The 25,055-nt window shown below is 33.0% G+C and overlaps 2 protein-coding genes across 2 annotated transcripts in view; one reads left to right on the top strand and one right to left on the bottom strand.

The window, feature by feature from the left end:
• LOC119633831 overlaps positions 1-25,055 on the top strand; it is a 296,277-nt gene that overhangs the window by 176,851 nt on the left and 94,371 nt on the right. The gene's annotated exons all lie outside the window — the stretch shown is intronic.
• Positions 17,238-19,477, bottom strand: LOC119633758 (acyl-CoA Delta(11) desaturase-like). The gene is made up of 5 exons (XM_038027520.1): positions 19,391-19,477; positions 18,600-18,855; positions 18,194-18,530; positions 17,947-18,132; positions 17,238-17,875 (listed from the first exon to the last, which is right to left on the bottom strand). The coding sequence occupies exons 2-5, from the start codon at positions 18,835-18,837 to the stop codon at positions 17,551-17,553; spliced, it is 1,086 nt and encodes a 361-aa protein (XP_037883448.1). The 5' UTR covers positions 18,838-18,855; positions 19,391-19,477; the 3' UTR covers positions 17,238-17,550.

Here is a 25,055-nt window from a genome sequence, read left to right as displayed (position 1 = left end):
AATGCTTAAAAAAAGGAAAGAAGAGTTTCACACTAAACCATTGCCAGTGCCTGCCTTTACTCTAATAAATTTTGCGTTTTCATACGGTAAAGTTTATACGTCAGCCTTGTTTCGCTTCAACTATTTAGTTAGTTGTTAAACTTTCTTATAAACTAGTTTAGCAAAATTATTCTTTTCTGATGATGAAACGAATTTATGGTAGAATTGATGCGTGCTCCTTGCTCTTATGCTTAAGACGAACGTTTGCAAGAATTAAAAACGAAGAAAACATTCAATAACATTCAATATTGAGACTTGTGCTCGCACCAGTTTATGATAAAAATTATTGAACAACTGGCGCCTGGGGAAATGAGAAAAATATGCAAAAATACTTTTGATTTTTGTCGGTTGTCTAGTATAACGTATACGAGCCAAGCCATAAAGATAATGCAAAATTTTTAAATTGTATTGATGGGACGCGCACATCAAGTATCATCGTCTCATTGACGAAGAGCAATGGTCTAAAAATTGTATCGGGCTGATCGCTAGCCGACAGTGCGCGAGCCCCATGAGCGATCGTAATGACTGAAAGTAGCCTTGACTTCACCAAGAGGAAGAGATTTGCAACTATTTTAACACTGTCCGCAGATCGAATTAAAAGGACTTGACTCTATTCAATTTCATTCTTAAAATTTCGACCGAGAGGAATATCGAAGAATAATCTATAACAACGATGTGCGCAAATGTTCGCAATTAAAAGATGGGGTAGCTTTACAATATGTGGCAAAGTTTACAATGAAGTCTGGGATGGGAGTTATCGGATAACTTTGTTGGACTTGAACTTGTACTATGGATACCTGAAACGAGTACATTGGGATGGAAAAAAAGTGAAAATTTCTTAGAACGGGGGAGGATCGGTGTATCGAGCAGAGATGCCTGCTTAAAGCTTCGAGTTAGCATTCAGTTCCTGCAAAATTCTTCGGAGTGGGTTAACTTAGTTACAACAGAGGAGAGCTCGTGAAATGCAACACAATTTGCAAAAAACTTACTTACTTTCTATCTATGCCTTCAAAACATTAATAGTTTCACTCTTGAAATGAATCTGAAATGTTCACTGTTCAATCAATCCATCTCCGTAGCCGAGTAGGTGAGAATCACATGAGTGTTCAGTGCGTAATAATTTACTTCGGTCGTGGCTATCAAACGAGTACTCAGAGTCAAAGACATAACACTTACTGCTTGGGCATACACCCGTTAGACGGCGGCCACCATCTCTTTACATCTTTCTCGCTTTATTCTGCTCGTCAACGTGTTAGGCGAACAGGGCATGCATCATATCAAAAACACTGTTCATTCCTCCATTATCGGGACAATTTTGGGTGACGACTAAAAATCTTTGAGTCCGATTAATACTTATCTTAGGAGTAGAAGTAGAAGGTAGGGACTCTGGCAGAAAGTCTCTAGTAGGCAAACTCTAAAAATTTGAGTTTCATTGCAGTGTTTTGCAAATTTGATAACTGTTTTGCTTGTCTTGTCAAAGCGATCGCATTCATTGCCTTATGTTATCTGAGGAATTCAAGTTCGAAATACATTTATTCACTTTCAAGAGAGTTTTGAAAAATTTCTCTGTAGTGGTCAACCGCATTTATGCTTTGTTGAGTTTATTTATAATTATTACTGTAACTTTGAACAAACTTCGTGTCACGCGTAAGATAGTTTTAAAAGTGAAGAGAATCTCGATACAAAATTCGGCTGTTAACCCATTTTCAGGATGCTTTCGTACGATTCTTAATTTGCATGTATGTACTTGCAGTAATAATTCATTGACTAAGAATTGTGACAATTATTCACAATAAACATGTATCGCTCTCGAAGAAACTCCACTGTACACACATGTAAAATTTATAGGCTTGGATGTATGTATATATTATATTAGCGATTGTGTAAAATGTTAATTTTGGGCATATTGCCAAAATCCATTTCTGGCATGAAAACTTTTTCAAACTATTGCACACATATATGAAGTATTTAAATACTGCGGTTTCAATTTTGCTTAGCAGATGCACGCATGCACCCGCTTAGCTTCAAATTTAGCAAATGTAGTGAAGCCTGATGAATATTTGAAATTTATATTATAATTCATTTGTAGCTTTTTGGTAGACATATATATATATATATATATATAAACCATATTCGGGCATGGTAAAGCATAAACGAAAATCCAAAATCCATTATATCTATCAACGGTGAATATATTCACTTTATCGATCGGTTCAACTCTTAATTGCAGGGAGCATAGCAAAGATGATCTCTCTTCGACGATCTCATTTATTCTTTTATAAATTCCGAGTTGCTCTTGTCCCATATACTATTCAATAGATCAAGATCGCCACGCCTAACTAATTATACAATTATCAGGATCAGTAGTAATAAAATCTGATGGGAATTTTTGTTAAATTCTATTTTAAGATAATGTTCAGGCGTAAGATAGAATTGGGAGGATCGTTACCACGAACACAAGATAAGAATAGGTACACTACGATGTTTGAATACAGGGATGGCATGAGAAGTTACAAGCTCGTTTTGCTTATATAAAATCGGTATGTAGAGCCGTTGAGATTAGATCATCATAACGAATTCACGTTGACTGGGGTCGTTTTTGTCACATGAAGCATAATTCGCATGTGTGATTTTCTTCTTATCGTGCAGATGCGGTTGGAAAATTAGAGGTAAATATCTTCAATAAACGCTTCAAATATACTGACGATCTTACAACTGGCGCACCTGACCTCATCTAACTATTGCGTTAACACACCTTATTAAGAGTAGCTTACCATATATCGAATCTATGCAGTGCAAACTTATCACAGTAAATTAATTAGTCAAAGCATCGATTTTTCACTCTCAAGTTCCAACACTTTCATCTTGTTCTCTCATGTAAAGGTTCATTTGCACGCATATTCCACTGGCAATTCTCATAATCGTTAAGTAAATGAAGATATAACCTTCAATTGATTTTTGTTGGCGTTTTACAAAATTGATCATTATATAGAGAGCAATCGCACAGTTATGATGTGACTCAATCAATTTTTAGCTGTTAATCCCCCTAGGGTGAAAAGAAGTCAATGTTGAAAATTGTGATTTGTAGATTGATCATCGAAATGCGTGAATGCGTAAATAAACGAACCGATGCGCTTAAATCGATTCAGAAAATGCTTTTGCATTGGCCACTTTTCGTCATATTACAAATATGCAAATTTTGAATACCCTCACCACACGAGGTGTTATGAACAAAAAGTTGAGAGTTTCAAGTTGAACGAAACAAAAAAGATTTTTCGCATTCTATTTCAAAATTATTGCTTCCTCTTCTTCTTCTTTTTCTTCTTCTTCTTCTTCTCCTTACTATTATTATTGTTTATTAATATTGTTAGCGTCCTTTTACTTAGTATTATTTCTAATTATCACTGCGCCCATACGCTTATAAGCAACATCCTCTGAATGGCTAATCATGCATATATAAAAAAGTTATTATTATTTATTTAAGAAGAGAATTTTTTATAAAATATTCTTGATCGTGATCAAGATTCCTTCATGTAATTTGCTATTATATCAATTAATCCGTTCAAAAGCTGGACTACTGAAGTCAAGCTCAATATTTTTATCGAATACGCGTTAAAAGATAACATAATTCATTTGCCCAAATCGGGTAATAATAATGATACGATCTTTAACGATCTTAATCAATTTATCCGTACGTAGGGTATGTAAGAAATTTAACTCAAAATTTAAAATTAAATTTTTCGTAAAAATTTATCTAAAAGTGTAGAAAAACCAGTGAACGTTTTATGTGTGCTTGTAGACGACCTACCGTACCCAAGTTATTGTTGTTAAGGGCTTTCTAAGGCAATATTTGAATGCTCATCGTTAGATGCGGTAATAACTCTCCATGTTTTTCTTCTCCTGCAATCTTCTTCTCGGTCGTTTTTTTTTTTTTTTTTTCTTTTTTGCTTTTTCTCTTATTTTTTTTTTTTTTTTTCTCGCTCTATCTTTCTCACTGAATATTTTTCATATTATTTGTACCAGTTAATGAACTCCGTCCGTCGTTTACTTACCATTCACCAAAAAAATGCCCTGAGAGTATTTTCACTTTGTTATAATTTCTTTGTGTTTGCATTTGCATGTGTATTTGTATATGTTAATGAATTTGTCTGGGAACTACCAAAGTGAGATTTATGCCATCGGCGTTACTGTCCCAATTCCACTTACATTTTTCTACGTAAATACACAAACACATGAATACGCATAGAGACAGGCATTCATTACACTAATGAAGTTCGTTGGTTTTACTTTAATTAAATTGAAAAATTTTATTTAATTTTTCTAAAAAACTATTCAACCATACTCGAAATATATTTGAGACATGGCTTAAGTATGATTCGTATGCAAATTTCAATAAATATTTAAAGCATTTAATATTAGTAAGTAATATTCGAATAAGATTTGCTTATGTGTGACATCCATTTCCAATGAAAAAACTTTTCAATCCTAATGTTTACAACAATTTCTATTCCTAGACAATTATTTTTGTACTTTATTTTGCATTAAGTCAGATAGATAAACGGTAGCACGAAGTGCTCTTCTCCCTCACACATTGCAAAGCCAATAACAATACGCAAATATTTTTTGTTAGTTGTAGGCGTTTAAATTTTTCCATGATTTCTTCAGAGCATTCCCGTTGCGAACGTTTAAATGTATATATAGTATCCGATCTGCTCTGAAATACTTAATCAAGAAATAATTTTAGAACATTTACTTTGCCTTTAGTATATAGCATAAGCTTTGACCAGGATGGACCATAAAAAAATTAATTAGGAGTCTTTAGAAGGGTTTCTTTTCCGCTCTTATGGTCCATTACGGATTTAAATTAAATTAGCTGACTGAGGCAATTAGTTGTCTTTGTCCATATTTCTGCTCAGACATTGAAACTCTTTTGGAAAACTGCAAGGACTATTACTGAAGGCTGCACATAGCGAAGCAAAGTATAATCTAAGGCTTTCAGTGTAAGCTAATGAATAGTCCAACCATTAGGCGGCCAATGAAAAGTTGCTTCACTAGCGTTACAAATGTGCGAAGAACTGCTGTGGCTTGAAAGCGTGGAATGGCCCTTTGAGAGATTTCATGACCACTAAATATTGTGATGTTAAATAGGCGTTGTCTTGCCAAGAGCGAGAAAATAGCTGGAAACTTGCATCCTATTCTAATACTTAATAAATGATCGAAATTAAACTCATCGCTATGGGTAGATTATTCACGCTTCTTATTTACTATGTGGAACTAAAGAAACACTACAGGCGTCCACGTAAAATATTACAGTGGGAATTATTGCAATCTATCTATATCTAAATCATGTTCGCTTTAAGGCAAAGATAAATCTTTAAAATTTCATTTTGTATTAATCGTGTGCCTATCAATTTCGATCGAAATTTGCCATAATCCGTAACTAAGCAGAATTTTGGACAGATTGTGTCCCTTTACAAAGCGACCTGTACTATATTACTCGAAAATTGATATGTTTATCTCATTTCTTTATATGTATATAGAAGAATTTGAAGAAAAATGTTAGCAGGCAGAATAACTATTAGTGAAGAAGTAGCGTCTAAGGATATTAAGAGCAACAAATTTATTATTTATTTCTTTTCATTTTCATCTTTTCCTCTAACTAATTAAAAATACAAAGCCATTTAAACCGATAGACTGAAATTTGGATCATTTACATAATGTAAAATAATTAAATATATATTATATAAAAGAATATATAAAAATATTTATATACAGGCAAGATTTGTGAGGTGTTTTTTTTTTTTTTTTTTTAATGATGCAAATAAAACGATAAACTTTATTTATCCCTGAAATGAAACTTCTAAATCCTTTAAAAGAAAAAGTCATAGGACATATGTGCGTACATATACATATATATGCATGCCTATATATGGCGGAGGATGAAGTGAAGATGGAGGATAACGAGGAGAGAAGCATAAAGTTTCTAATATTTAAACTTAGTACAAAAATCTGTTCATTTAAGGTAAAAGCAAAGGATGGTTAACAAGAGGGTACACGAAATTAAAATCGAATTTTGCAAGTCCTGCGGGAACATCCCGAGAGAGTATATCATCACCAACAGTAAAACAAAATTGTGTACGCACGTACTTATTTAGTAAAACCATGAGCAACATTTGTTAGCATATGTTAAGGCTGATGTAAAATACCAAAAACAAATATACTTAGAAGCAGATTTTTCAGTCTCCACCTCACTCACAATGTATAAAAGCAAAAAACAAATTTAAGTCTCTCATCTCTACCTGCCGTTCCACTTCTCTGCTATTCACGTAGTGATAAACTCACTAACTACGACGATGAAAAGGAATGGTACGATGGACGGATGGATGAATGGATGGATGGATGGATGGATGGATGGATGGATGGATAAATGGGTGGATGGATGAATGGATAAATGGATGAATGGATGGATGTGTAATAACAGGAATAAAACAGCGGCCATAAAACACCAAAATATCAGCTGCATTAACGGAAAAACATCACGTATCCAGTTATAGAGCATGATAATGATGATAATAACGATGATGATGATGATGATCACGATGATGATGGCAATTACGACAACAACGATGATGTTTTTGATGACGAAGATATTCCCCCGATAAGTTAGCAATCATCCATATAGTTAGACGTGCATAACAGTCCTGTGCTGACGTTCAATAAAAAAAAAAAAAGGGAAAAAAGAAAAAAAAAGAAAGAAAACAAGTAACAACACCAAAATTAAAGCTTCTTAAAAGCTTTAATAAAACCCAAATCTGTGCTGATTGATCGAGATTAGTTGTATTACAAGCAAAATGATGTTCTTATGCATATGCATGCACGCGAACGGCAAGCACATTGCAGCATTGCGAAATATCGCTTCGAATGAAAGAATGTCATGAAGGTAAACAACGTTGATGCGCGGTGTTAGTTTTACATTATCCACAAAATTACGTATATATATATATATGTATATATATTCATGCATGATATGCATGAATGCATGTAAGCAGACGTTAAAAGCAATCATACAATTTCGTTTTCTATCTTTTCCATCAGTGAGAAATTGTGATCCCATCCAATGACGATAGCGTTTTATTATTTTTTCTTGATTTTTTGTGAGGTTTTTTTTTTTTGGTTTTTCTCTGTTAGCTTAGCTATGGCTATAGAATAGGCATTGTAAGTGTTATATAAGCACATTTTTGCTTTTTCATATTTTCATGTGCTGCATACATCGTCCAATAAGAACATATGCCTTTTTGTTTTTTTTTTTTTTTTTTTTTTTGTGTCCTTACCTGCCTTCTCGAAATTTGTGCATTTGTCGGTTTGGTGTTTAACCTTTGTAGGTGCAAACATACATATTGAACGGATATTAAAATGAAGCTTTGTCGGAAACGGATGTATAAGCAAAAATTGCTGAATCGAAATGTACTTAGAGACAGTACAGCGCCCGTTTTTGCTTAAGCATCCTGTTTTCATAATCTATAGATACAAACACTGATTTTTCAAATACTGTTGTTTTTTTTTTGCCTTCTCTTCTTCCCTCTCTCCACTAGCTTTTACCCACCCCCTCTTTTTCGCACTCGCACACTCTCGCATTTCTCTTCCTTTCGAAGGGTTTTTGTTATTTGTTAACTAAAAAAAAAAAAAAAAAAAAAGGTAAAAACCTTTGAAACCTTGCCTTGTGCAAAATAACTTTGAGTACCAGAAAAATCACAAAAAAAAAAAAAAGGAACGAATTCTTTTCAACTTCAAATCAAATTTCAGTTAAAATGCTATTTATTTTAATTTGCCTTCACTTTCTCTACGTAAACGTCGATTTCCATTTGAACTTTCTGGCTATTTTCAAAAACTTTTGTTGGCCATTTTTTCGTTTCCTATCACGACCTTTCGTATTTATATTTTTTTTTTTTTTTTTTTTTTTTTTTTTTTTTTTTTGCTCTTTTGTGTTTTCCTATTTCAGTTTTTTCTTTCTGCATGTTTCAATTGTATAGGTTTTCTCTCTTCCCATAATTTTATTAAAAAATTTTTTGGGCATAGAAAAAAAAGAAAAAAAAAAAAGAAAGGAAATCAAAGGAAAAATATAAAACATAAAAAGAAGCTTCACTATGATAGCCAAAGGTTAATTAAAGTTAAGTTCGTTCATTAGGTGGACTATTTTTGGTTACGAAATATTTAATTGAAACGTTAGTGTAGTAGGTAGAGTAAATATATAAATTTTCTCGTTTACCTTCTGAAAGTAAATGAAATAATTCCAGGTACTTAGTCTACTTATTCTATCTATAAGCGACCATGAATTTCCGCATTTCCGACCAATTGCAGATTTCAAAGTACACTTCATCGACTTTTAAATTTCCTTATCGATTGAATTTTCAGTAAACAAATAGAAAACAATGCAAGCAATGCATCAAAGTAAATTGTGCTTTATGTTGAAGTTTAAACATTGCAGTTAACGGTTAATAAGTGTGTACGTTATGTCCGCGTTAGCCGTTACTGACGAATGTTTGCCATTAAATATTCCAAAATTTTCAATAAATTCCTTTTCGATCCTGCCCAGCATGTGATTTCCGATAGAAGTAAAATGGTAAAACCACAGATAATTCCCTGCCCCGTGCAATGTGAAAGGAATCACAATCATTTTGCTCTGTCATTACCAGCTCTCAAGTGTCTTCAATATGCAATTGCATTAGCAATTTCAGCTAATACAACGATCTTTACTTGTTCGCTTATGAAAATTTGTGCATTACATATAACGTTTCACTCAATAAGTTCGTAGGATACTATATAGATATTATCACAAGAACAACTTCAACTTGTAAATTAATCGGTCGGAGTATTATCAAATTTTTGAAAAATTCGCTTTAAAGATTTTTACCATCTGAAAATCATTACGTCCGTATGTCCTTCGTACGAATTTATTGAGCAATATGTTTACCTCTCGAAGCTAAAATGTATTGCACATGGTCTTGATTGTAATTCACGAATTAAACATAAAATACTGACAACTTGTCGAAAATAATTGAAAGAATGAATTTATTTAAAATTAATAACATTTAGCATAGAGTTCAGGAATTTATTCTTAAAGTTAATTGAAGAACGTGTTTCCTTCGCTTAAAATTCATCTAACATATTTTGTTGTTTTTGTTGTGATTAAAGAATTTCTATATGAAAAATTATGTAAAATTAGGAAATTTCAAATTTTGTACATACCTCCTTCCTATATATATAAATATTAACTATATATAAATATTAACTATTCATAATGTATAGTAAAGCGATTATCCTTGGCATGGCAACCGAAAAATGTTCTATGGATATTTTGAAAAACAGAAAGCAAAAAAAAAAAAAGAAGAATGTGAAAGGAGTGAGCAGTTATTTCAATTGCTTATATTATATTATCTATTATCGTATTACGTTTCGGGTTTCCTAGCAATAAAGACACTTTGCTTGATTATCACAATGTAATAACAGCTTTGTTGTAAAGCCCTTTTGCAAAACTTTAATCCCGCCATCGTCCATATTACCATCATTTTCATCATCAAACAATATCATCAATATCATCATTATCAACATCATCATAATTATCATCATTATCATGATAATTATTATCTTATAATCATCATCATCATTATCATCATTATCATCATCATCATCATCATCACCGATATTATAAAACAAAAAGCTAAAGTAAATAAAAAACATTATCAAGCAAAAAGCTCTTTCATAAAATCAATTTCAATTTCACTAATTAAAGAGCATGGTTTGGCATTCAAATCAAACAAACAACAAAAACCAACAAAGAAAAATGATGAAGACTTCATTTATATAATTCTCAAAATCTATTCACAATGAACGGCCAGCAGCGCTATAACAAAAAGCGACTAAATAAATGTCAACATTAATGGTTGAAAACAGCATGAATGCTAACAAAATAAATGGGTAGATAGTTATTGAGATGTTTATGAGTGACCTCGATTTGCCTAAATTAACATTCATTGAAAATACATACATACATTAAGCACTCTGTATTATTCTAGATATCCACTAAAATTTTCGGATAATTTTTCTTTTTGTTTTTGTTTTTCTCTCTTACTCAAAATTCTTTGCACGTCTCATACTGTTGTTGGTCTTTTATTACAACTGCCCACCAAGCTTTCGCTATAAAAGTCATATAATTTATATAACATAAATATATTTATTTCTTAATATCAACGGACATTTCACGGTGCGACATAATAATGAATAACAAACAATAACAATATTACTGTTAAGCAAAAAACAATATATATGGAAGCTTCCGTGTTAAGCCGGCCATTCTGACTTTTCTACTTTTAAAAACACTTTCCAGCCTTTAGCAAGTCAAGACTAACACGATTGGTTATCATCTTCGTAAAAATATCGAACAAACGATATGAGACTATTACACGATACGCCTAGTTGGGTGGAATATATTTTATGGTTCATCAGATATATTTGCGAAAATTGTTCCTGCTAGTTGTCTACGATCGACAATTGCCTGACTATAGTATGGCTATTGGAGAATCTTCAATTTTTCCTTAAGTAGATCGCGCGCGAAGAAGACTGCTAGTCGCGATCATCGTTGGAGATTAGCTCTGTGACCTGCAGAAGTATTTAGAAACTTGATTGAAATTCAAGTGGACGGATTCACTTTCTCTATTTGGATCCTGCTATAACGGCCAAACGATGTTTGGAGCAGCTCTGAAATGTTGACATTTCTTTTACTTATATTACGACCAATACACTTTGATTACATCACCTATCTGTCGAGCACGGTGACGATGACGGGGAGAAAGTGATTAAAGAAACAGAGATAGGGCAGTGACCGTAGCCTAGTGAAAATACGCACAATCGATTAATCGGTTATGCCTTTGCCGACTGAGCACTAACAATAGCTACGACCGGAGTGAAGTCTACTGCATTGAAATTTGAACACAGACTTGGCAGCAGATGCTGTAGGGTCTGAATAGTTGATATGAATTTGACAAGAGAATTATCGCGAAAGATATAATTTTGTCCAAGCAACCTTTTTTTTTAGCTAAATAGCATGACAAGTACCAACTTATATCTAGGATTTGAAAATGGTTTTATTTTGAACCTAAGTAAATTTAGCTTAGTTTCTGCTGTGTCCTGTGGCTACTGCAAAAAAGAAACAAAAACACATATGATAATCGTCAACCGTATAAAAGATATTTCTCTCGATTTTTTCATGAAGAATTTTTACATAACTTTCCAAAATAGATATACATATATATATATGCGATATATATATATATATATATATATATATATGTGATTTATGCAGAAATCAAAAAAAAAAAGAAGAAAATTAAACTATGAGAGAGAGAGAGACAGAGAGAGAGAGAGAGAGAGAGAGAGAGAGAGAGAGAGAGAGAGAGAGCGATAGAGAGAGGTAGATATAATGGACATTGAAGCAGTTGTAAAAGCTGTATGGAAATCTGAAGATGTATGTTGAACATTAATTTAAGCACGCACTTTACGTCTCTGTAGCTATTATGAAATATTATGCAGAAAGTGTTTGCGAAGTGCGGAGAAAAGGTCACACGGATGCATATATTTAAGCCTATTCAAAATCCATTTTTCCGCATAACAAACAATAAAAATTATGCACACACTGGAAAACAGTTACATTTGCATTTCAATTGTATGTTATGTGATACACACGGTGTTCCGTGTGCACAGTCAGGCAAGCAGGCAGGCAAGCAGGCAAGCAAGCAGGCAGGCAGGCGGGCAGGAAGGCAGGCATGCATGCATGCATGCATGGATATTTGTATTCGTATGAACAAACCATAACATGATAGTTTGGTCAGATGATGATTATTATTATTATTTTTATTTTTTTTTATTTTTTTATTATTTTTTTTTTTCGTTTTTGTTAAGAATGAACTCTTGTTTTTATATAAAGGCAAGCATACGTATATGACTGAACTTTGATTGTATGCTTTTTGGGCAAAAAAAAAAAGTATGAAAATCACGTTACCGAGAGAGATATAAGCGATCTACAACGTACCTGAACTACTCTACTCTACTCTTTGCGATTCTGCAAAGATTGCGCGACTACTTCTTGTTTCTTTTTTTTTTTTTTCCATTGTTGTTGTTCATTTTAAAATACTTGGATCATCCTTAGTATGATAAATAAAATCTTGTTTAATATTTTCTTCCAATAAGTTTGTTTGCCAATATCTATGTAAGTATAAATGATAGAACACTACTACTATGACTTACGATACGATTATATCTATTGGTAAATATAATTCGAAGTGTAATATATATGCACGTGAGTGTGTGTGACTGTATACAAGGCTGTAGGTTTATGAGTTATATAACATCGAAGGGGCAATATGCGTGCTTGCAACCATCACGAATTCTAAACATTTTGCGTAACTTTACAATTTTTCAAAGCTTTGTTGTTGTTGCTGTTGTTGCTGGTCGAAACCACGTCAGTACTACTAGCACTACTACTTTGTTTGATTATTTTCTGTTTTGTGCATTCTTTTGCCTTTTGAAAAAAATTTCTCAGCTATATAGTTGTTAGTCAAGTCTGTTTTTTTTTTTGTATTTTTTTTTTGTATTTTTTTTTTGTATTTTTTTTGTATTTTTTTTGTATTTTTCCTTTTTTTTTCACATACAACCTTTGATAAAAGCGAAGCGGCGAGGGGCAAGATAAACGGTAGTTGTGCAACAATTTCGAGTGTTTGGCACTATTTGGCACCCTGTCAACAATCTAAACACAACAGAATACCAGAATAGAAAAAGTAACTGAAGCATACAATTTAACCGACTTTAAACTGAAAACTATTTACGGGCAGCATTCTCGTACGATAACAATACAATGCTGTCTGACTAGCACCAATTATCACTTGCAGCATCGCTACCATTAGCACACCACAACGTTATACACAACTGCCACTTCTATCTGGTAACAATACGTGTATACACAAATTCTTAAATGCATACATACATCTTTCAATCTCATATACACGTACACGCGAAGTCGTGTAGCATTTGAAATGGTGTAAATATTTTTTTGAAATGCTTTTCTTCTTTTCATTTTTTTTTTGTTTTTTTTTTTTGTTTTTTTCTTCCACGCAAAGAAAAGGTTGCAAGTGTATTAACCTAAAAGGAAAGAAAACGAAAACAAATTAGTTATTATTTACAGTGAACGTTGAATGTCTATCACATAACCGTAGACGTTCGGTGTTAGTACGTCCCTTTGTCAATTGCAATTGGGTCTTGCTAGTTGTATGCGTGTGTATGTGTGTATGAATGAAAAAAAAAAAAAAAAAAAAAAAGAAGAGAAATATCGATGTAGGACGATTTAATAATGCGTTCAAATTAATTGTAAGCACATTTGCGGAATGATGCCGCGCTTTTACGCGCCTTTCTCCTTTTAACGAAAACAAAAAATCTTTAAAGCGTTCACTCTTATCGAAAAATTCAAGATTGTTTAATCGTCTCATTCGGCTTACTACCGAAGAATTCGTTACATTACATCATTCGTTTGTAGTTGAAATGCTTTTGACAATAACAAAATTAAAGTCGTGACAAGTCCTCGTTTGCATTAAATTAAATTTCCACAAAATTTAAAACCCCACACATTGTGTGCTAAACACAGCTAACAGCTGCATATCAAGGCGTCTGTATGCCGTATCATTCGCTATCACTGTTCAGTCTCTTATCAAATACTTTTAAAAAACATTTCCAATTACAAAGGCTTGTCTTAGTCTCGAAGTGTGGAAATCATTTCCATTTACATTTTAGTCGAAGAAAATTTAATGCAAATTCCTTGCTTAATGTATTCACTCGGTCGAAAGAACAAAAAAAAAAAAAAAAAAAAAAAAAAAAAAAATGTTGAACTTCATTTATTATGCGTAACAATCAGTTCTACGCATTGAAATTGTTTGCTTTATGAGAAATAAGTGTCGCGTGTATTTGTTCCGAAACTCCATGTATACATAGCTTAGACATTGGTCTTTATACGGTATAGCTACTCAGTTGTGTATACAAGCAGTCACTCCATATATGTGTATATGTCAAAGAGTAAGGATATGGATGTATAGCAGCAGCAGCAGCAGCAGCATATGCTTCATATTCCCGCTTAACAAAGATTTCCTAGGCTCATCCATAGTTCCATTCTATTCAAGTCAGAAAAATTAGATCATATCCAGTCGAGAAAATTGATGGATAACACTGCACACATATCCGATAATATTGTACGAATTTTGTTGGTTTATTTCACAAGGCGAACTCGACTCGACTAAGGTTCAAAGAGACGGCACCAGAACGAAAACGAGAACGAGAACGAGAACAAGAACTAGAAGCTACTACAGCGTTGTAAATAAAAGTTTCTGTAAATAATTTGTAAACAGATCTCTTAAAAATTGTAAATAGAATATGCATAAAGCAGCGTAAACTTCATAAAAGACGGTTTATGTTACAATATTATTTATCTAAATTTTAGTTGAAAAAATTTATTATTTATCATTACACTTTCTATCTATTTTTGTATATATATCGAAAACTCTTAATGATATTTATCAATTTATATGTAAATTACTTATAAATAGAGTCAGTTGATATCAATACACAGCCGTTTGTTGTGTTTCAGAAGACACATCAACAACATTTTGCAAATAATATTTTGGGAAAAACATTTCGATGGCAGGCAGCGTACGCTTTTGAAAATATTTATTTAATAAAATGAATGAAATGTCATTTATAATGATAATTTACAATATTATTTTCTACTCATTAACAGCACACAGAAGGCATTACGCCTCATTGCATATCTATCTGTCTGCGTTTTGCAAATTTATATTCATTTACATACGTAAAAGGAAATATTGATTAGCGAGACTCAATTCAATTGATAGTTTCACAATTTCCTTACAAACACATCGTTCCCTTTAACGTTTATTGGAATGAGTTAACCACCATCCCGCCGATTTCCGAGAATGTTAAGATTACAAAACAACGAACGAAGATAACATGAATGTGATTGCAGTCATTCCTACGAAAAGTACTTTTCGGAGGGGGGGTAAAAACGAATTTGAACAATACTTTTTAGCCACGATCTTTACCTTCATATGAAAAAATTTAGCCGATTACTAGCCCACTACTTTGTTTCCTTTTGCAGGCATTTAAATAAAAAAAAAAATATAAAAAAAAAATATCCGGACTTTCCGCGAAAAAATACTTACCTAGAATGGATGCTTGAAGTGCTGTCAAGTGCTGCATCAATCAAATAGAAATAATTTGGAAGAAGAGCTTTTTAGTTTTCCTCTTAGTTTTTCTAGTTTACTATCTGATTGCTTTTCGTAAAATAGCTTGAGTCAGCACAAGTCAGTCTAAGAGGAATAGAGCATTAAATCGCTGCCTCAACTTATCGATCAATTGCTTATACCTTTCTGAGTAACATAAACTATTTTGTAGGATGACTATTGCCTACCATTTCTTAAACGTATAATGTAAATTGTGTTCATGTATCTTGTGAGAACATCGATTTATTCGCGCAAGACCCTAGACCAATACGCTCACCAATACGATTATTTAGAAATTTTCGTTATAAAAAATCGCATCATGTTCCCACATAAACGCTCACTTTTGATCAGAATCTGTATATAAACCCAAAAATTCAATCAATCGATCCTGTGTAAATGTATTAAAGTTAATTTTTCCAAAGAATGCACCCATTATTCCTCATTGCTATTCGCCGTATGATACCAAAGATTAGAGCTTGTTGTCATACGAAAACGTAATTTTTGTAAGGTGAAAAGCTACGGCCTGCGCTAGTAAATACGAAGTGCGGCATCCTATTGGCATACCTGAATTAAATTCCCAGTGCGATACAGATGGGATACATATATAGCTTCCAACGTTTGGCCTTACTCATACCTTCTTTGCCCGCTTCTTTCTAACCATCACCCTACTTATATAGGCCTAGTCGATATGCCCTTAGTGACGGATGAGTCATATATTTAGAAAACAAAAAGGAAAAATAATTTAATACTCATCCCCATTATGGAAGTTGAATATATTCGCAAAATCTTAATATAGCCTATCACAGCTTGTGTAAAAGATATAATCATAACGTATACAGCTATCATTAAAGTATTAAATTACATATTGTACAAGAAGAAGAAGAAGAAAACTTGAAAAAAAAAAAAAAAAAAATTAAAAAACATTTCCTGCTTATCTTCGTAAAATGTTTTCAAGCAACGTCCCCACACCGTGGTGCGTTCTCCTATATATTCGATTAAATTCATCACCAGGTACCCAATATTGCCTCTTTGGATGCCGCTCAAGCATATGTAAGTCCTTAATATCTTTAGCAAACAAACAGGTTTACTTGGTAGAAAAATAACTTTTTTTAATTTTCAAGGTTGCGTTGCAAGCTTGTCTAGGGGTTTTCAAGTGGTTTTCAAGCAATTTGAACCTTATATGTTGTATGACTAACAATGCTAGAATTTTCCGAAGTTTCGATTAAACGATACCGCTGTTGATTTTTACCGTATATCTTGTATCAAATCTGTTCAGTTTAGATTAAATGTATCTTAAAGTTGTAGTTGTTTGTAGTGAAAATGACTTTCATCCAATAAAAGTGATTGTGGCATCGGACTAAGCTCGTGATCCGTCGGCATAGCATCAATAGGGTTTCCTAATTTAAAGGAAAATCTATCCAATAACTTAAAAACCCATAAGAAAATGCCATCTTTTAGCTACAAGCAACAGAAGCAGTCGATTAGGTCACTTTTATCGATAACATATCGTTGCGCGGATAGCTTTCTATTCTTTCTATGACTTTCACGGCAAAGTCATTAATTATTTGCTACTTTGTTATATAAAACAGCAATAAGTGTGGCGCCTTCTTCGATTGGCCAACTTAGTAGAGTTTCCATAATCGTTGCTGCTTTTTTCGGGACGATAGCGAATACGGATCGCTCAAGGAATGTATAAAAATAAATTTTTCTTCTGCTCTACAATTTATTTCTTATTTTTAATGCTTCTAGTAATAGTTATATTAATAAAATTAAACTTAAACTTAACTTAAAACGACTTGGCACCGTTCATTCTTCTTCTTCTTGTCAAGATCTTTTGCATTGACTACATTTATTATTATAGTATGTCATAGGACACACCTACAGTACTACGTAAACTGAGAACATCGCTGCTTCGAAAAGTAAAGACGAGACACACTACAACAAGTATAAGGAAAAAAATGTCTACGCATGCCCACGCATCTATACGTTATCCTAAAGATACCAAAAATTATACAAAAATGGAAAAAACTGACCACGCACACACAATGCTATGCAATATCAAAATTTTATTTTTCCTTTTTGTTTTTAAGAAAAAGGTTTTTGGGATTAATAGATTCGGCCACAACCAAATGTAATTTTCTTACTTGTTTTTAACTTTTTTTTTTTTTTGTTATTATTAACTACTGTTCTCTCTCTTATTCAAAACTATGGCGTTTTGTTTAGATTCTCGACTTAGATCCTTATCACCCCAACCCCAAATCGCGTGCGTACCGTCACCCGTACGTTTTACTCGTCTTTCAATCATTTCTGGAGATACAGTTTTAAGGTCATACGCCCATCCTATCTTAGCGAAAAATTCGATAAACGCGGCAGCTAAATTTAAGGAAGAACCGCCCCATTCGGCAGCCCTATAGTCCCATGGAAAGGCATGATGATAATTGTGCCAACCCTCGCCGAGACATACAATTGATACTCCAACAGTTTGGGTAGGATTAATGTTCCTGTTATTAAATGAATGTTGCTGAATCAATGCACTTTGACTGACAATCATTAATTATTATACACTACTCACTTATCATAGGGTCGTGTACCAAACATATGGGCGACACTATTTATCGACCACTGAGCATTTAAGACAATAGCCAATCGCAGCACAACGGCTACACAGAAAGTGTTAATGAAACTCTCATTCCACATATACATGGGTATAATCGTAGGCAATACGAAACCAAGTAATGTCACCAATTTAAAATAGTACCTGCAAGGGTTAATAATTTATATGATTTACTTGTGTTATTGTAATAATAGTAATAATTTACTTGTGTTCAAACATAAGTATACGATCCGCGTATAGATCGGACAAATCGAGACTTTTACCTTTGGCGACAACATTCGAAGGCTTCTCAATTAAAAGCCAACCCACGTGTGCAAAGAAAAAGCCACGCGAGGAATTATGCGGATCGTCATCGGTATCAGCATATTTGTGATGTACGCGATGATCACGAGCCCAATGAAAACAACTAAAATGAAAGGTGGTTAAGTTAAAAAAAACTAAAAGCGCGCGTAACGGCCATTTTGCTTTATATGAGCGATGACTCCATAATCTATGAGCGCCTGCAGTAGCCGCTACAGTTCCCATCCAATACAAGATAATCGCTACAATTGCGAAAATTTTTAAAAAAATAAATTAGCCAAGCAATAGTTTCAAAAGCTGTTTACACCTACTGAACAATCGCGTGGGCCATTTGGCGTGAAAGAAAAATAGATAGACACCGTACAAACCGACCAAATGCACAAGAGAGAGTAGTATTATATTGCGCCAGACTAATTTAAATTCGCGTTTTTCCGCTTTTTTCAATTGTGATATATCGGCGGACAAGGCACCATCGGCTGTATCGGCGTCACTTTCAAATAAAACTCCAGTTACTGAACTGTTCGCTGGCGAACTTTCCCGGAGCGACATGACTTCTATCTATTTACTCTGCGAAAATTTTTTTATAGATTATTTGGATAAGAGAAAAACGAAAAAAAAAAAAAGAAGAAAAATCGAAAAAAATTATTAATGCAAGTGTTCTTACACCCATCACCGCAGGAACGAGCTATATTCAGTCTTGCAATATGTTTGCAAAATCCAAAAGGAATATTCACAAATGCTATAAAGTACATATATTCTTAGTCAGTATTAAGTCGTGAAACAACAGACATATGAAAATCACTTGAAACTGTTTTTTTTTTCGCTTAAAAGACGGAAAAAGTTTTGCAATGATGTCGTAATGGTAATGTATTTACCCACAAAAATTGGCAAAGAGCTCATCGATCAAAACAGAACAACTGAACTGATTTGTAAAAGATGCGTTGACTATGAAGAAAATATTTGCCTGACTTTTCACACGACCAGGATTCCCAATAATTCCCAAATATTATCGCCAAACAGTTTAATATAAGCCGAATGTAAATAACATCGGTCCACCGAGTTACTTAAATAGGATAGTGAAAATGTTTATTATTTTATTCACCCAGTTATGCTGATATAAACAGTTGATCGATACTTTCACTAGTTTAGGCTTTAATGTTGGACGTTAACACGCGACTATTCTTCGCAATACTTTGCCATTACATATGTTAAGCCCTTATATTTATAATATTTTCCACTATTCTATTATTCGTTTCTCCCGATTATAGGCACTCTATTAACACTTGAATAATTCATTATTAGTTTTTAATTTATAGTAAAACATCGTAAATAATACTTTCACTCTTGTATATTTTACGGAAATTATTGCCGTTCTCGCCGAAATATAAGGTCCTGACAGTGCTTATAAGTCTTACTTACTTTATTCCAAACGAAGTGAAACGAAGTGGATTTCATTTGAGCTCAGCTGAAAAAGAAAAAGCATGAAAATGTTCAAAACTGTGCAGGAAACCTATTTTCAAGTACGGAATACTTTTCGAAGCCACACATGTGAACGGAATGTTCGAAGGTTTTAAACCAATAGCATCTTGAATCGGGCGGGCCACGTAGGATTAAAAGTAGGCTGCGACTTTTTCTCCAAACCATGTTTTCGCAAGGTTGCCTCATCGCTTTCTGCTTCAATTTTTATCCGTTTGTCCTCCGATTAGCGTTCAACTGGATTTTTCGATTTTTTCAAAAGTGACAATAAATAAACAAATTAGTTGACTGCATTTTTCTTCTATACAAATAAATATTTAAAAGAAAATGCAATCCCGATATTTATTTTAGGTTTTAAGTCGTAGGTATGTTCAGAATATTTTGGATTTCTTCTTCCAGATGAAGGATTGCGACCTACAGCGGTACGGTGAGTGGGGTCATATAGAGAAATCTTAAATATATCTGCAATCATATCCCTCTTCTTCTTTGAAATTCAAAGGCAGGATAAGTCTTTTTCGGTTTTTTTTATAATTGTGTTATTTTAAAGAGATGTGGAAGACGCCGCAGTCTTAGTGGACTCGGTAAGTGTTAGCCGTTCACCGATTAAACGGTTGCTATATCTACGATTCCAAAGTAAATTCTATCGCACTTGGATGTGAACTCGCAAACACTGACAGGGTAGTTGCGATTCTTACGTACTCAGCGCTAAATCTTTTAATTTTTCCTTTTTTCATTCATTTTTAATGCGCACAGAATAATGTCACCCTTTACTAAGGCAATGATTCTTCAATAATATTACGTTGATATTAAAATCGGTTAAGCACATAAATATCGTATTCCCGATTTATATCAACCTAAGGCACTTTTAAAGTAAACGGTTCCCTGAAGAAGGGACTGCCGTTTGTTGTTTGTAGCCTGCACAATAAAGTAAGAATATAAAATTTTCATCAAATGTTATAATTATCATTAATATTGTTATTAATTAATTATTACCATAGTTATATACAAACATGCGAATATGAACTCAAGACTTTCTTATTGTTGACGGTGGTGTGGATTGTTGGGTAAATGTCATCATAATATATTTAATAAAAGTTTAAATCGCCGCATTTTAGAGACGTCTACAAGAAAGGGGGTAACAATAACAACAACACCAACAACAACAACAACGGCTATATTCAATGCTTAAAAATAGTTCTGGGAAAACCTTTGTGCATATGCTTCTGAATGGAAATAATGAATGGATTTGCTATTCGCTGTCATGTGAATGAATAATTTTAGCATTATTTAATTTGTAAATATTCACATATACCGGTGACCGATTACATGATCAGCATGATAAACGGAATAGTTCTAGTTTTGTCTGTATGTGTACCTGTTGAACTAAACCTAATAAATTCAAGGAAAGTAATTTGAAAAATTTGCTCATAAAAGCCCAAAGGTAACGAATGCGAGCAAACCAAATGATAGGTGAAAAAATTTGTTCCCTCTTCCCTTTTTTCTTCAAGATTTCCTTTCTTTACATCAAAAAAGTTGATCCTACATTGATCTAGGGATAAGGGAGAGAATAATTGTATGCCAAAGATTTACAATAAAAAAAAAAAAAAAAAATAAAACAAAGAATATTTCGTCTTTGATCTCGCGAGAGACTTTCCAAGAAGTATATAATGATCAGGAGTAGAGTTATCGTTGCTTTTCGTCGAATTACTCAAGCGACTCAAGATTGTATGAAAGAAAAGGAAAAATATTACATTGATGAGCAGTTTATGTAGACTTATTAGCATCTGTCTTAGTCTAAAGATCTTCTTTTGTTTTTTGTTTTTATTTTTTTTTTTGTGGAAATCATTTCGCTTTTGCTTTTATTCCAAATTTCTCCTTGCTCTGCCATCCCTTCCAACGATCTTAATTAGTGAAATAATTTTTCGAAAATTTTGAATCAATTTTGAAGCACTGCACCTTGGAAAGGGAATCGCAGGTTTATGATCGCGCAAAAATGTGCTTAACATTGTCGATACGCAAATAGAAGGTACTGTACTTATGCGTTAATATCTTCAAGGCCAGGCTGTCTTGTACAAATTTTTTAATAGCATTGCCCAGCATTCTTGGCATTTTTGAACCATTTCTCCGGTAGTCGCTGCCTGGAGAGCGCGATTACTGCAAGTGAATATTCTTTCGCAATTCTTTTCTCAAAATTTCGATGTGATTCCTGTCTCTATTAGATAAAAGGTACTACACGCGGTTTGCTTGTTCATTAAACATTTTAAAGTTAATTAATTAAATTATTTATATACACATGTATATATATATATATATATATATGAAAAGGATTTGGCTGAAAATGTTAAAAAAAAAAAAAACATCAGGAATTTTTGTTGTTTTTCCTTTTTTGTGTTATATTTGTTTTGTTTTTTTTTTTTTTATGTTTTCGTTGTCTTCTTTTTTTATATACCAAACGGCAGACATTTTTGAGGTCAAGATATAAAAGCAGTAACAATAGAGTAAAAGAAATACAAAAAAAAAAAAAAAAAAAAGAATTAAAATAAACAACTCAGACCTACTTGTGAATTTTAATGGAACAACATTAACAATAGGTTAACTGAATACAACCAGACACACAGAGTAACCAAAGTAAAAAAGGGTCTTTTTACGCTCTTCCATAAGAAAGATAAAAAAAAAAAAAACACAACATAGTTGGGGCAAATGTATATATATATATATATATATATATTCATGTATGGGTGTATATAGTAGTATGTATATAGAAGATTTCGTTGTTTGTATACTCGAAATTATCAACGCAAACAATAAATGAAAAGTGTTTTTTTTTTTTTTTTTTTTTTGTCTTCCTTTGTGTAAACTCTCAGTTCACCACTTTAGTTTTATTTGTGTAGCATGCTTTAAGGGAGATAAACCGAACGACTGAATTACCAAGTGTATATATACAATATTATATATCGGTTGTAATTTGTTAATGGCGTACAAGCTTAAAATGAATGGTGGCGGTGGTGATGGCGGTCAAAAATTCTTTGAATTTTGTGGTCAAAGTGTAATAACACAATAACACAAAAAAAAAAGGGAAGAAGAAAAACAAAAAACCAAAATAAAACATAAATATTGTGTAACTAGTTTAACTGGTTTATTTTTCTTTTCCTTTATTTATTTATTTTTATTTATTTATTTTTTTTTTTTTTTATTTTTTTTTGTTTTTGAAATACTTAAGAAATTAATTTTTTTTTCATTTTAACAGTAGCTCTTACACGGGCTGCTAATATTCCTATCCTAATTATTCGCTCAGTGCGCTGTAACTCAATATATGCAAGACTTCCTTGCCTCTCTGCGGCATTTTGCTATCGCGTAACTAAATGAAAACATTTGTGCAAACAAAAAAAGAAAGAAAAGGTTCAAAAAGCAAACATATATTTAAATAATAATAAAAATAGCATTTTTTCATTTTTATTCCATGCCTTAACAATAGCTACAGAAAGAAATAATATTCGACTTCTATCAAAGTCTAGTTCCTCATGTTTATACAGGTCGGTATATCGTCGGTGTATTGCAAACATTAATGCATCCACAAGTCTAATGCATCCTAAAATGAAGATGACTGCACTTAACAGATACTATAGATATATATATGACTTACAAAATGAATTCTTTCTCGGATCTTCTAAGGACGAACGTTACTTTATTTGCGAATATTGACCAAACTATGGCTTCTCCATCTTAGCAGTTAGTATCTCCAGTCGTTACATAACAGTATAACTTATGCCGTTCAGTAGATATTATGCACATAACTTACTTTCTTGGCACTGCGTGAAGAAGAAGAAATTCGATGTTGAGAAAAGTCTGAATTGTTCGATCACTTGTTTCATTCGAAGGAATATGCTCCTGCTACCCGATGACAGGTGACAAATTACTAAAGTATTACAATCCGTATGCAGCTATAATGCAAACTTGTCGAAATTTTAAGCCACAAATGGGTGATGTCACTCATTTAGGAGGAACGGATGTATTGCGATGTATTTGAAGTTGCATCAGTCAAGCAAAAGCATAATCAAATTAAACCGACAAAACAGGCGCAATATGCCAAAACTCTGCATGGACAGACGAGTAAATAAGAATCGCCACTGCCAAGGCAATGTTGGCAAGCTATTCAATTTCACTATGGTAGACCATTATTGGTCTTAGCTAAGTCGATAAGAGCATAACACTTGCCGATTGGACCCGCACAGCTCAAGCATTTTATGGCTTCGGAGTACGACTGATCTTGTTGTTTGCTTGAATGGTGCTTCGATTATTACAACGATATTCGAAAAGTCGAACTCTCTGTAAGCAGTTCCGGTACATTCAATAAAATCTTTTTGATAAAAAAAAAAAAAAAAAAAAAAAAAAAAAACATTATTTTGTTGTCTTGCCTCTCAGTCCTTTATGCAATTCTCTTGTTTGTTGTACAAGTCTTCTTTTTGAAAACATGTTTTCATCTTCATTTGTAAAGTATCGTAAAGGGGAAGAAGCAATTAATAGGCGAAAAGGCGAAATCTAAACAACGAAAATGTGTGGCTTTACTTCTACTCCATATTTCGATATATAAACGTTTAAAAATCTGTATGAAAATATGTAAATTTTTACAAAAAAAAAGTAAAGCTAAAAAGTACTTAAAGGAAAAGTTAATATTACTTCGAAAGCCCAGCAAAGGTTTGTCGCATTGATTTTCAAGCTTCTCTCCCCCTCCCATTGGAACTATCCTTTTTTTCACTATGTCGAGCTCAATCGCTTGAACAGTTGTCCAGTAAAATCCTCTCGTTAAACATGCATCGCCATGTCAAAGTCCGCCCAAAATTTCGCTTATCTCTTGCATACCCTTTTTGATCCTAGGTAGCTTTATTACGAAAATTCAACTTCCCCAACTTGAAAAATCATACAAAATTGCATCGCAACGTACCCGGTAGGGTGATATCGTACCGTTGTGTGTAGACAACTTGAATTTAAAAAAAAATATATATATATATATATATATATTTATATAAATATATATATATATATATATATATATATATATTTATATAAATATATATACTGAACGCATCCGAAGTAAACATAAAAAAATTTGCCGAATTTTAATCGCGCAGCCTTATGTATAGCATATGTTTAAGTGCGAACCGTCTATGCCGGCCCGGATTGTTTGTAATCTAGTTTGTCAACAACATAATTTCAATATCCGTGAACGCTAGTCCTCTGTTAATTCTGCGGAGACACCAATCCTCTGTTAGATCGTATGAGACACCAGTCCG

This window comes from Glossina fuscipes, unplaced genomic scaffold (assembly GCF_014805625.2).
Source record: "Glossina fuscipes isolate IAEA_lab_2018 unplaced genomic scaffold, Yale_Gfus_2 0, whole genome shotgun sequence".
NCBI lineage: Eukaryota > Metazoa > Arthropoda > Insecta > Diptera > Glossinidae > Glossina > Glossina fuscipes.
Note: the sequence above shows the minus strand (reverse complement) of the source record. Positions and strands in the feature narration are given on the sequence as shown.

Coding starts and splice junctions, on each gene's coding strand:
- LOC119633758 (XM_038027520.1), bottom strand. CDS start 18,837: ATGTCGCTCCGGGAAAGTTCGCCAGCGAACAGTTCAGTAACTGGAGTT. Junction 18,133..18,193: donor ATACTTATGTTTGAACACAA/GTAAATTATTAC, acceptor TAACCCTTGCAG/GTACTATTTTAAATTGGTGA. Junction 17,876..17,946: donor GGTACACGACCCTATGATAA/GTGAGTAGTGTA, acceptor ATTTAATAACAG/GAACATTAATCCTACCCAAA.